General features: G+C 30.5%; 1 protein-coding gene across 2 annotated transcripts in view; it reads right to left on the reverse strand.

Annotated features, from left to right (window-relative positions):
- LOC113398923 (lachesin-like) overlaps positions 1 to 14,747 on the reverse strand; it is a 108,637-nt gene that overhangs the window by 41,883 nt on the left and 52,007 nt on the right. Inside the window, exons 3-5 of one of the 2 annotated variants that reach the window (XM_064215814.1) lie at positions 9,607 to 9,713; positions 5,945 to 6,130; positions 4,810 to 5,002 (exon numbers count right to left, since the gene is read on the reverse strand). In XM_064215814.1, the coding sequence (XP_064071884.1) occupies positions 4,810 to 5,002; positions 5,945 to 6,130; positions 9,607 to 9,713 (486 nt within the window). Of the gene's footprint in view, positions 1 to 4,809; positions 5,003 to 5,944; positions 6,131 to 9,579; positions 9,714 to 14,747 lie in introns of both variants that reach the window. The other variant, XM_064215809.1, reaches the window with a different exon arrangement.

A 14,747-nucleotide genomic window follows, 5' to 3' on the forward strand; every position in this document is an offset into this window, starting at 1 on the left:
TTAAGTTCAACGTGATTTATTCAACAAATTCTATCATCTGGGAAAGAGGTTGATATAAACAGGTGTCTGAAATATAATAACGTAATATTTATAGGTTATTTTCGTAATTGAGTTAATTTTACTTCAAATAATGATACAATTTTCTAAGAGATTTGGTATTTAGGTTTATTGTTATCTTTGTAAATATAGCACAAAATTTAAAATTAAATTGTTTGCTTACTGTTAAATTTATAGAAAATCAAAATAGTAAAATTAGTAAAAAATATACTTTTATTATATTAGTTTTAAAATAAAACTTATTGTTATTCATCCCATCAATATGTATTGTACGAGAATGATATTTATACCATAAGTATTTATACAATACAAAATGCTAAATTCTGATTTATTGACTAACTTTATCGTAACATTTCTCCAAATTATGGAGGCTTTTAATTTACAGATAATTTTCGTTTTGTAACGTAAGAGCGCATTAAGGAAATGATTTTAAGCATTTTACATATTCCTATGTCTTTAAGTCCATTGATCAGGCATTCAATTTTATCGATCTGTCATAGAATCGTCTTGAAATCGACACCAGTTGCTGAGTGATAGCTAATCCTGAAGGCAGAATTTAGATGTTTACTGAAGTACTCAAACCGTACGGCCTGTATTGTGTCTCTTACGAAGCTGGCTTTAGGTTTACAACGTCGAAGCTACAGATATCAAATGTCTTGGTCTGTCTGTCGTTATGAATAAAATCCACAGTGTCCACCTAAATGTCAATAATATTTGATCCATTTTAAGTGATTCAAGTTTATTATAGTAAATTTGATTTTTTTTTAATCTAAATTAAAGTTGTTTGTTATGAGTTTGGGATTGATTTTAATGGCTGACTAAAAGTCATCGCCTTTTTTAGACTTTTAATTTCTGGTTCTTTAATAACTAGTAAATTAAGATTATATCCAAAATTATACTACGACTATTAATACTAAGTGATACTTTCTGCATTTCATTGCGTATTGCTTTATGGTTGATGGTAAGTACTTTATAACAAATCATTATTTTCACTTTCTAAACAAATATTCCCAATTCTGATGAGCAAAGAAAATTTGTTCAGGGTTATATATAATTCTGAATTCTATCAATACTAATTTATCTTTTTATCGTTAGATCGTGGATATTATTTCCGCAAATATCCAATATCGATTTGACTTAAGTGTGTTAAGACTCCTAATAGACTGTGTAATAGAGTATGTATACAAGGAAATACCATCGCTTTAAGCTTCAGTAGCTAACCAATCAGTTATTTAATTGCCGACCAAAACTATATGAGATGGGATCCATTCGAGAGCTATTTGAGTTCATCAATAGAACCTATGCAAACTTTTAAGAGCACTCTGTATTTTCTCTCTTAAGTAACGGTTTTGTCTAAACCTTTTGAAAATATGAAATACTACAATATAGCAAAATTTTAAGATTTCCCAAAAAAATCATCAGAAGGACATCATCACTTCCAAATTTAAATTTTGTTACATAATATTTTCTCGTTCAAGCTATTCTAACATCGCCATTATAATATCTATAAAAAAAACAATCTAAATATATTTTATGTTGTCAAATTAAAGAGGTAGGTATATATTTCTAATCGTTTCGTTGGTTCTTTATTTAGCCAAGTGCTGAGATGAGTAGGTGAGTAATTATTCCCGGGCGGTATGAGATTGTAATCCAACGGGATTAGAAAGGGCGGCGTGAATGGTAATAGGAGCTCCCCGAGGTGCTGTGGTCTGATTTACTGTGCTGTGGTAAGATTCAATAGTGAATATTTTAAGAGTTGATTTATTCCTGCCTCATTTCTTAAACTTCTTCACTGTTACATTATAAGTTATCTATTTTATATACGTTAGTGGTTTTAAGATCTTGACTTTCATAATTTTTAAGATTCCCAAGTCAAGGTCAGACAAAATATAAGAGTAAGTTCTATATTAAATGTATAATACAAAATAAATGTATAACTACCAATTGTTCGTTTACAAGATTCTATCAAGAAGACGCGTTGAGTGAATAAATGAGTTGGGTAAATCTTTGCGGACACGAAATATTGCTATTACAAATGTATTAATAAATGGTTATTAGTTTAACTTGAATTATCAAAAGTATATATTTAATAAATGTTAGTATATAACATTTTTAGTATAACCTGTATGCAACTTTTTATATCTATCTTTTGAATATTCTAGAAACTTATACATGTAAGCTTGATATTTTAACAAAGGGAATCTAACATAGTACAACAGAATTCCTTATCCGGATTAACCTAGTTAATATATGCATAGTGAGGCTCTCATGTGTTGAGGGTCAAGCTCTCTCATGTAGTTATATGAGCGTACAGACTTTGTACTGTAAAGTCCACGTTTTCAAGTTTTTAATTAAACACAACTTATGGATCATTGATCAATGTGACATTTTGTTCTATTCATTTATTTCTTAAGTGCCTTAATCAATGATTGGGAAAAGTATGGTTTGTTAAATCATACTTATTTGTCAAACAATACTATACTAGCGGCAAGATACGATGGCCGTTTTGACACATTAAAAAAGTGATGTGAAATGTAAATTTATTATCGATATAATATATTCAAATCTTTGTTTTTTTGCAAGTAATTTATTTCAAGTTTTTGTTAATGAACTTTCTTTCCCATGTAATGATGTAGGTACGTTCTGTTGCCTGTTCTGAATACTAATATTATTTCTATTATCATTTTCTACAATAAACATATATAAATAAAATAAATAATTTATAAAATAGATAAAATATTTACTGTCAACACAAATATAACACCGACTACGAGGTCGAGTGTGAGAGTGTGACGTACACGTTTACGCAAAAAAATAAATAAAAAAGTTATCTTCGCGGTACCCTAATATTCGTAGTTTAGAAATCACATTCGATAAATTTTATGACTAACTGCACGTCACTATTGACAATAAAGAATAACAATTTGCTCCTTTGATGTAATTATTTATTAAATACGAAACTTCATGAGCGGGCAAACGTCAAAACGGCCATCATAGCGTGCCGCTACTATAAGTGTACTAGCTTGACGGGTGAGTGAGTATCAAGCCTCAATCGACATAACATCTTAGTTCCCAAGGTTGGTGACATATTGGATATGTTATGAAAGGTTAATATTTCTTTCACTGTCCATGGGGGTGACCACTTACCATCAGGAGGTCCATTTGCTCGACCGACTACTTATATTACAAAAATAAATATAAATCTTCTGTATTTATTATTAACAAGCTCGTTAGTTATATTTAGTTAGTAATATTTTAAGTGTTAGTTAGTATAGATTTATTATCAGTGATTTTTCCTCCAGATTCACTTAAAAAGTATTTGAACAATTGATACTCAACTATATCATGATGGTTTATACTTTCAGTAGTAGGTGTATTTATTTTTTATAATTTTTGAGATATAGGTAGCTTCTTATATCAATATAGTCGAAGAGAGAATTGTTGACCTATGCGGTTTGTAGATATTTTAAATGTATTGTATTTTAAGAAGAAAATTTTATAAATATTTCACCGCATGAGCGTAAAATATCAAAATGCGACACTGAATATAATAATTATAAACGTGATAGGATACACGTATCAAAATGGCGTATTTAATAATGAACCTACCAATAAAACATAGATATGTCATTTATAAAAAAGTACGTATCCAATGTACTATTTTTTTACTTTACTATTTGGGTATAAAATAATTGATGACGTCGTGCACTATAACAATTCAATGATAAATACAGTACAGTAAAATATGAAAAAATATTATTCCAAAAATTATATTGACTTTTGTTTAATAAAGATTCTAAAACGTAAATAGCTGTATCAAGTGACGGTGTTTGGTTTCTATTTGGCTTTTTTGTACCTATTAATAACTTAATTGTGGATTTGAGGGGCACATGACATAATTATATGAATATAAAACATTATAACATAAACAAATACATCTACTAAACTATTGATAACGATCTTCATAAACATATATTTCCTTTGGGTACCTTATTAATAATGGCGAAGCACGCAAACTGTTAGCCATAAAATTTGCATGATATTCTAGACCCATAAATTTTATGTTATTTTATGATTTATTTTAAATAAACCGTTTTTGTTTCTTGTTTTCATAATTTTTTTTCTATTGGAAATTATTTACGATAACTTGTAACAGATGGCAATTAAAATTTTTATTTATAATCATTATACGCCTGTCCTGTTTAATTGGAATGCAATGTAATAATATCAGTGCTTTATTTTTTTGGACAGGATGTGTCGAACTTTTGGTGCCCTTTACATTTTTAGCGATCATTTGAAAAAAAATTGTCAGTAGTTTGAACCCCCGCTACTACGGGGGTTGGGGTAATTGGAGAACTTACGTTATCGAATCGATGAGCTTAACAAAATAACCTATACGGCTTTTAAAATAACCACTTGAGATTTGTTGAAGATGGAATGCAATTTGTAGAAGATGCCTTTTAACATGAGATTTGAAGATATTCCGATTATAATGGAATAACATACCTGAAGTTGTGGAAATAGTGATCACATTTTGGCTATTCGTGTGAGAATCAAAACATTAAGTGCGCATGAGTGAAACGTTGATAACGAAGATCTGTAAGTTCGCAGGGCACCTAGTTCTCTGACGGTAGAACGGTCGAGGCAGTAATAAGTCACGTAACTCCCGTGCACATTTTCCGAAGAATAACCAGTAGAAGAAAGACAGATACAATACATATAAAGTTAATATTAATGCAAATCATACGTTACCTTTGGTTTTGCCTTGAGGTCCACCTCTGGATATTAAATCTCCACCATCTTCACGCCTCCAGACTATTTTAGGGGGTGGATATCCTCGTGCTTTACACACAAGTTTAGCTGACCCCCCTTCTGGCACCATCATATCTCCAGAAGTCTCTTCGTAAATGATGTCTGGTGGAATTACCACTTCTAAAAATGCTGTCTGTAAAAAAAATATAGTTAATAGTGTATATGTTCAGTAGCCGCGATTATGAGCTCCTGGTATACTCAGACAAATAGTGCGGTCAAAACTATGGACATTACTCGTCCGGATGCCGATTCGTGTCTTCATAGCATTTTGTGTTTCGGCTAGGGAATTGTTAACGCTTACAGTATTATATGTTTTCGTGGTCTTGAAAGTTTTGATTGGTTTAGTAAGATGAGTTTTTAGATTATTATTTTTGAGTAAGTCTTAATTAAATAATTTGTCACTAGATTTTCCTACAACACTGTTCACTTCAAATAGATTTTTTATCTCGTAGTAATTATGCTATTCTTATCCTAGTTCAGTCACAGTTACTACTACACATCTAGAATGCTAGTAAAGTAAATATAAGCAAAAAAATGAATTGTTAAGTGAAATGAAATAAGCGATGTCAAGTTTAAGTTTTTTTTTTTTTAATTTATCGATTTATATCGCAGCGGCTACTTTAATTGATTGTGTTTTGGACGGAGGTCCTTTTAGTTGACATTGATTGTCAGCCCTCTTATATAATTTTTATTTATATTTAAATAATATAATCGATAATAAAACTGGTCGGGACGCAAATCTTTGATTATATTATTATTTTTTTTTAAATGGTATATTTTTATATTACACAAGACACAAATTCAGTTTACAAAAAATAAATAACGTCATTTACAATTCTCATCCTTTTAATTAAAAATAATAATTTACATATCTTAATGTCATTACGATAAATTCTCTTACATTTAAATCTTGTATAAATAATAAAACAATACTCTGTATTATATAATATTTTTTTTAAAAAAAAGGATATGCTATTAATCAGCATGTTATAAATATGTCAAAATTTTTACAAACTATAAATTATACGGTACTAATGAAAGTTGTTAAAATAATTAATGAATCTTATAATGTTACCTGCATTTTCATAGGGTCTGTATTTACTTGGCACATGTATTGTCCTCTGTCCTCTCTCTTCACACCGCGGATGATCAACGTCCACGTGTTGTAGTCGTTGTGTGTTACACTCAGACGTGCGTTGTTCGTGATCACATGTTCGTGTATTGCCAGAATCGCCTTTGTATCCGCTTTGATCCATGCAACCTGTCTCGAGGAATTACACAGAATATTCTTCAGATATGCATGACTAAAATACTTCCGCAGTAATTTTATCTAACCGTCGTTTCAGGGATAGAGAAAAAATATATATAACCAGTCCCGATTATCTCTGATGAAGAACGATAGCGGTTGTAAAAAACGTAAGCGATGAAGACTTTTATAGCGAACAAGTCTAATTACAAGCGAATACTTCCCAAGAGGCAGTCATGACAACGATCCTCGAGCGCCGGCAACACTATCTTGTTGCGAGCGCCTCGCAAAATGCTCTCGGAATTTTTAATTACATTTTCGTCTGGTCGCCGCTATGAGCCGTACTGCGGGCGTACTGTGAAAACGCCCTCGTTTCGCCCGCTTTACCAAAAGCGTCGACATCGCAATAGAAGCTAATTTCCTGTATAGCGCGTAACAAAAAAGAAATAAATGTCCACGAAAATATGGCGTTACAGATACATTTTGTTGGACGCGGAGCTCAATTTTATTTTAAGAAATGTTAGTCATAGAACTATTTTGTTTGATATAGAAACTCTTTGAGAGGACTGGTTAAAATTTAATGAGAGTCGTATTTAATTGATATTCTATGATATTTTATATATTAGAGTGCAGAAAGAGTGCTCTACAATAGGTGCTATAAGGAAAGTTGACTACACAATCTTAAAACACTGAGTGCATGTCATCAATCACTAATCTGTGCACTTCACTAAGGTTGTGGCTACATCTTAACCTATCAATAGTGCCAAAAGGAACAGGTATAATATAAAAACAACTTATGCTGAATAAAATGAAAATTAACGTGAATTCTTCCAACCCTTTCTCAAGAATTATTAAATTATAACAACTGCCATAATTTAACTTTGGTTAAATTGGTTAGAAGAGAATCTTTTGATGCAATTTTTAAAAAACATTGAAATTAAAATTAATTCGTCATCTGCGCGTTATGTTTAAAAAACACGTTAAACAATAATAAAAAAAGCAAAATACTACGATACATCATATAATGTTTACCTTTTATTGGGTAATGGTTTAATTTATAAAATCTACAAGTTAATATTTGTTTTGTAAAATTGCATCAAACATTTAACAAAATAAATAAAAGTTTTAAAAACATTGAATATATATTTTAGTATTTACCGGCTTCCAAACTCATCCATACCAGCGGTGCATATCGAAGTAATGTTATTTGTTTTTTATTATGGAATGTGTGTTATTGTATGGAATGATACCATTTACGAACGGTAACATCTTGTATGTTCATCATACCTTACCTATAGCTTAACTATATTTATTATAAAAAATAGTTGTATAAAGATTATGTGCATATTTCTGAACAATCATCTGAACAATCATAGATGTAGTCTATTTCTTAATTCTGTAGACCATCTTGTTCCATATCCAATACCGATATATATTAATGTTTGATTATCAGTTCAGTCCTTGTCTTTGGGGAATCCCTCGTATTACTGTGATTGTAATTACAGAATACGATCAGTATTGGTGAGCAAACGAATGTATCGATGTCTATAAGACTTCGGATATCTGACCTGTTTCTTAGCGATATACTTGCTCGGTCACGAGAAGTCGCTTGGGAGTCGATCGAAATGATTGTTTCGAAACTGAGAATTTGAAGGATTTTGCAGATTCATTCTCATATTTGGATTAGATTTACATCGATGTGATATGTTTTCACTGTAGAAATTGTTAATAAGCTTCCGTCGGAGACAGTTGTGTTTTTTAGTTAGTTGTTTTTTTTTTTAATATAATTAAATACACTTTCTTAAGAAAAGTGTCCGCTACGATGCAGCAGCTTTATCGGGGAAATAATTTGCGTAATTGAAAACAATTCGTTTTTTTACCAATTCGTTTAGCTTTTTACCTTTGGAAATGTCTCGTTCAATATTATTTCGAATAACTCAACAATAAGATACCAACTGTAGATTAACTGTGGGGACAGTCGAGAGCACTGCCTCTCGAAATGATTGAACGGGGACTAAGGGGGTTTGTCCTGGCTTTATTTTAATTTCGTAAAGTGACTGTTTTGCAAGGTCTCCTTGCCTAAATGGAATAGCCTCGTAGTGGATTAGCGGTTTCGCTTTGCAAATTAATTGATACCCGAATGCATACTACATTTCCGCTTGTTTGATGGCTTTCGAAGCGTATTTCATTTAAAGTTTATTCATTTATAGTTCGCTCGATGTTTGGTAACCTTTTTTATATTTTATAATTTTATATTTATATGAATATTATCCAATTATTTAAAGAATAATAATTAATTGGATTTATGTAGGGGTCTATTCAAATGAAATGTCTTACGAGGAAGGGGACGGTGCTATTGATTTTCAATAAACATGCTTCATAACTCGCATATTATCGACATAGCAAAGTTAGTGCATAATTATATTCAAACCCAAGAATACGATTACGTCATTCGTTTCAATTTTATATTCTTGAGTTTTTATTCTATGTGCAGGTGTAGGTGTCTGTGCAAAATGTGCTTTGTATTACTAGCTATGCTACAGTGAAATAACTGTGCAATTCAGTTCAAGTGTTACTCTATGCTAGATAGAGATAGTTTCTATTAGGTGAGTTTAGAGGTGCATTGAAGATTGTGTACTAAGAAGTGTGGAAGTAGGTGCAGAGACTATTCTGTTGAGGTCTATAATTAAAAGAGCCTTCATTGATTTACCGCGAATGTCAATCACTTTTAAATATGCCAATTAATAAATTTAATTCTTATTTTAAAAAGTCATTGATCAATAATAAATTTTAAAAAAATATATATATAGATATATTGAGTTGAGACGTCAAAAAGAGTTTTTATTTCGTTTGTATATTCCGAACCTGTAGTCATTTTATCTTAAACTTCATACTTAATTTGAATTAAAATCTATATGAAAATTGTTCAAGGAACGTCATATTTATTTTATGACATAATTTTCATACATATAAAATATAAGTTCAATAAGTTCAAGACTGTTTTTGTAAAATTAAATGTATATATTTAATTATGAACTTTAATCGCTAAATTTTTAGTGAAAACAACCAATTTATTAAATTTTACATTCTTTTCAGGTTTTACGGAAGAGACGGAAGAGATAATTCTTGGGAAGTAAAATTATAAAAAATAAACTATACTGTAAATAGTTTTTGATGTGCAATAAAACTTGTTTAATATTTTATATTGTAATGAATGATTTTACTAATCACTAATAATATCAGCCCTGGCAGAACCTTTGATTTACTGCTTGGCTATAGCCCTCAGACCTTCATTACTATTCAGTTCATTCTATGCAATCGAGACCCCGCTGAAAATCAATTTGGCTTCTGAATAAATCATGTTAAGAGACTACCAGGCGTACAACTATAGACCTCAATATCAAGTGCTGAGTGAGGGTGCTCGTCTATTCGATCTAGCTGTATTGAGTAGGTTTGATACACACCCTGGCGGTGGCGGAGTCGCCACTCACCCTATAACCACCCAGGTTATTGACCACGCAGGTGAAGGTTGCGTCCCTCCCCTGCGCTATCGTCACGTTCTCCAGGGGATACAGGAAATCCGGTTCCAGACCTAGAGCTGAAAACATAAAAATAAAACATTTTTTTATTTTATTAAAAATATTTATTGGTATTTAAAATCGAATTGCTATAAAGTACGTATATAACTGTATATATTATTAATAAGAGCATTATCATTAAGCTACGTTCACATCTTTGCAATAAAACGCAAATGAAAAACAATGTTTTTAATCGACGTAATCTGTACGTGTCTGTTTTTAAACAGGTGTATCTCCGCATTAAAGTAAATCGAAATGAACGCAATCGCTTCCGTTTCGCACTGTCCATCTGTTAATTTATTGTTATTGCTTTATATCTTTAAAATCAGCCTCTATGAAATAAAAATGATTATCATAGTGTTAATAATATTGTTTTAATACGGGTTCGTTTCCCATTATTAAAATAATGGACCGTTTTTAATTAAAATATTCACTATTCTTCAAGGTATAGGTTTTGATTAAATGTATTGTAAAATAATAGTTTCGAATTATATTAATTTAAGATGACTCAGTGTTAGAGCTCATGAACCTTAACCGGAGATCGTGACCAAGTCCGAACAAGCACTGACTTTTGATGTGCTTAAGTTGTATTTTTTTCATGTCATTTAGATTGGCGGACTGGCAAAGAGCCCACCCGATGGTTAAGAACAGCCAAGTTAGCTCACTTAACTTTGAAACCAGAAAACAACAATACTGAGTACTGCTGTTTGGCGGTAGAATATCTGATGAGTGGATGGTACCTACCCAGACGTGCATGCACAAAGCCCTACCATCAAGTAAAAAAAAAGTGTTGCAGTTTAACGGTAGAATAAGATGAGCGGGTGGTACCCAGGGTTGGGATGATGCAAAAAAGCCTACCTACAAGCACGGTAGATAAAGTTAGGACATGTACTGTACATGTAGTTATGCTTTAAGTAGAGCCTTACCCCAGCATTGGAATATCTACAGGCTGCTGTTTACTACATATATAATTTAACAAATTTATATCATGAATAAATAAAAGGGCTCCTTAGCAAATGGTACTAGCAGAAATTATGATCAATGCAAATCCGTTTCAATACTATAATATTCAAATCAATTTCAATTCCTCACAAAGACGATTAATGTATATGATTAATTAAATTATATTTATAGTATGTTAATGTTACCGGATAATTTTAAGTATATATCTATAGTTTGTAATAAATCTATCCGGATTGTAAGCTGAAAAATATTGTAAGCTGAACATTCAATTTTAGTAGTATTATAAAATTAAAGTTCGTATGTATGTATTACTCAATCAGGTATTGAACGTACGTACGAACGAACGTATGAGGTGAAATTGAGACTAGAGATAGCTTATTTCTACATTAGAGGCTAAACACTCGTGTAACCTATAAATAATATTATATATTTATTTATAAGACACTCCAATTACAAATCCATAAGTATTTACTATGTGTGAAAACTATAAACATTGCATATAACATGAATCATTTTATATACACAACTTTTATAGGAAGACGTTTTCAAACCTTGCTAAAATTTTTAACTCAATATAGCACTCATTGGAATATTCTATTAATTTAGTTTTTAACAATTATTCCAAAATTTTAGTATTAGAAAAAGCCATAAAATAAAAATTAAAAAAGTCACTTACTACCTCTTTTTGTAACTTATTATAAACCACTTAACGGATTTCGATGCGATTTTCAATAATAGAACGAGATAAACGAGGATGGCTTGTATATATAATTAGTAAATATGTTTGTAAGTGTCAATTCAAAATGTCTGAACTATGATGGTATTTTGTCGATAAATAAATCTATTTTAGTACGCTCACATGGCTAACACTGGCTAAACCTTAGGAGATACATCAAAGCAATGTACTAAAAAACCTTTAAGTCTTAAAATGTCCTACAAAAAAGTCAGGAATACTAGGTCTTTATTATCTCAGGTACACTTGATAAAACACTATAGAAGTTGGAAAGCGTGTTTACGTATATTTTCGTATATAATTATTATAATACAGATGAAAATTATTCCGATCGATGATTCGAATAAAGACTTTATAATCGATTCCAAATGACGTGCAACCGAATCATTCGTTGAAATGGGTATTGGGAAAACTGGCTGTAACAATACACCTTAAACCTTATGATCTTGGCAGTTATACTACTCGAATTCGAATCCACAAGAAAAACTTACTAAATATAAATCCAAATATATAAAACATGCATATGTAATAATTTTAAAAATAATTATGATTCAATTGTATCAACAAATTAAATATCATAAAAAATTTATTTGCATAACTTTTATAAATGATAGTATACTTAAAAGTCGATACTTATAAAATAAAATACTAGAAGAAAACTAGAAGAATATTACAGCAGTGCGATAAATACGGACAATAATATAAAACAATATTAAAAAAAAAAACTGTGAACGAAAAATATATTCTTAAAGATAAAATCGAAAATCACCGCAAAACATAGTCGTGTATTGCGGGTTAACGTCAGAATCTGAAGTAACATTTATAAGATACAACATTCGTCAACATTCCACGAGTGAGATACGAAGTGAGTTCTTATAGAATGACAGTGCTGATACAATTGATGCGGACAGTGTGTATGGTCTTAGCACTAACATGCGTGAATGATTAACGACTGACGTATTATAAATCATGTCATACACGGTCAGTGCGAATAGATCAGAGAGTATTTGTATGAATATAAATTTAGGGAATAATTCGTGAATGCTAACACAATAAATTCAAATTAAAAACGAACCTTCTAAAATATTGTATACGATTACAAACAAATAATTCGAAATATAATCCTCATTTTTTTATTATTATGTTGTACTTGGAATACAAATATCAACCGAACACTTCTCTTTTTAAAACCTAAAAATAATATATCTTGGCTGGGATACCGTATTTTGCCCGGCAAATGGATGGCTCGAGGCGTCAATATTCTACGTGACCAGTGCCTCGTGTCCTGTCCGAGGAAACATGTGTCGGAAGTGAGGACTATCTATTTGCTCACAGAATAGCGATGGTTGAATTATTTGTACACACATCTAGCGGAAGATTGGCTCTACATTCATTGAGTTGGATGCTGCGCTGACTTGCATTGCTCTTTGTAATCAATAATAGCTTTAATTTTAAAATAACTTCATGTTTTATCATCGTAAAGTCTAATAAACTATTTAAACTTTATTATTTGTTGAATTTCGATTTAATTTCAACAAATAACACAACAGTGTGGTTTGTTTAATAAATTGAATAAAACATCATGATATTAATTATTTATATTTGAAGACAGAAAAAAAAAATCAAATAATATAAAACATAAAAATAATATTTTTTTTTAGTTTATCTATTTATATATTCAAAACATATTAGGAACATATAACACCACAGAAATAAAAATAAGTTCAATTAAAGATAGACAGATAGACAGACTAGAAGATATTAATAAATAAATCATTTGCTAAAACGTTGCACACTCGAGTAAGACAAAAAATAATAATGTGTACTTCATTCAAGTAGAGTCGAAACACTATTGAATGATCATTTTACAAGATTAATTATACATACAACTATACTTGGAATGTTGATTCTACTAAATCTAATCGAACAAAAAATTTTTAATTATTCTTTTTTATAAATTATACATTAATATATATAAAAATGTCGGATCAGTAAATGGGCCAACGGATGGCACTCACCACCGCCCATAAATAATGCTCTAAGAAATATTAACCATTCCGTACATAGTCATTGTCCCTTGTGCCTCTAGTTACTGGCACACTCACCTTTCAAACTGGAACATAACAATACTAAGTATTTTTATTTGGCGGAAAAAGCTTCTTAGAAAGTTCTGTAACAATTACACGGTCAAATGTATACGATCGAACTACATATAGACCGGTCAAATATACCATAAACTTTGATGACATTTCGACAGCGTGCTATAAAAATATTTTTAGAACTCCTACAAAGGTTCTGTCTTATTTTCATTGACAGTAAAATCACGATGTAAGTTATTGAAGTAAGCACACATGCAAGCATTATAGAATAATAATTTTACAAGAATTACATAAAGAAAACGGAGATTGGAATCTAGATTCAACTAAGAAGAACCAGCGAGACGTCTGTGTCGCAGTTAATCTTTTTGATGTATTAAATAACAAATTCCACGCTTTTTATAATCTATACAGTCAATTCCATAGATTAAGAAAGTTTTTTTTTTTTTAATTTCTAGTATAAATTTATTAGTACGAAGTCGGTACAGAACAGTTTGTGTATTGAAACCTTAACCTTAACCTTATAACGATTGAGAGTATAAGCAAAATAAAAAATATTTGTTTTTATTTATATTGTGTTTATACAAAAAGAAACTCAAAAGCAACTCGATATATCGCCGTTGTAAGCACGTGGTGAGCCCAAATGGGTCAATTGAGGCTTCAGTGCAAATGTTGCCACATTCAAATGCCAGCGCATACCTACGAATATGTAAGCCGTTTCTATATTGCGTTCGGACAAATTCTCATTTGGGCCTTATGAATATTGTTATCTTTAATGAGTTTTTGTATAATTGTTTTAATGGAACGTTTCGTTAATTTTTAAATTAAGAATATATGTACCAAATATTTGTTATTTTTATTTACTTTATGTATACCTACTCTTCACACACATATGTACATATATATATATATTCTTTTCATATATTGTCGGTAGAATCTTCGCTTCCAATAAAAATTCATTATTTGAAATCACTTGAATTTGAAATGAAGTTCGTTATAATTTATATTTTTGGATTCCTTATTGATGCTTCGTTATATATTAAAAGATATTCCATTTTTGAAATTTCTGTATACATTAAAGCGAAACACACACAGACGTGATGTCCTGCTTGACCACGTATTAAATAGTCTTCTCGGAAATAAGCTCCTTCTTCTATTATTTTTACGTAAAATTATTTAGAAGTTTTACTAGTTAACAATAAAACGTCTCTTTGTATATTAATATATATATGTATATATGGCTTCAAATGTAATTGTTTCAT

The sequence above is a fragment of the Vanessa tameamea genome, chromosome 2 (assembly GCF_037043105.1).
Source record: "Vanessa tameamea isolate UH-Manoa-2023 chromosome 2, ilVanTame1 primary haplotype, whole genome shotgun sequence".
Classification (NCBI taxonomy): Eukaryota; Metazoa; Arthropoda; class Insecta; order Lepidoptera; family Nymphalidae; genus Vanessa; species Vanessa tameamea.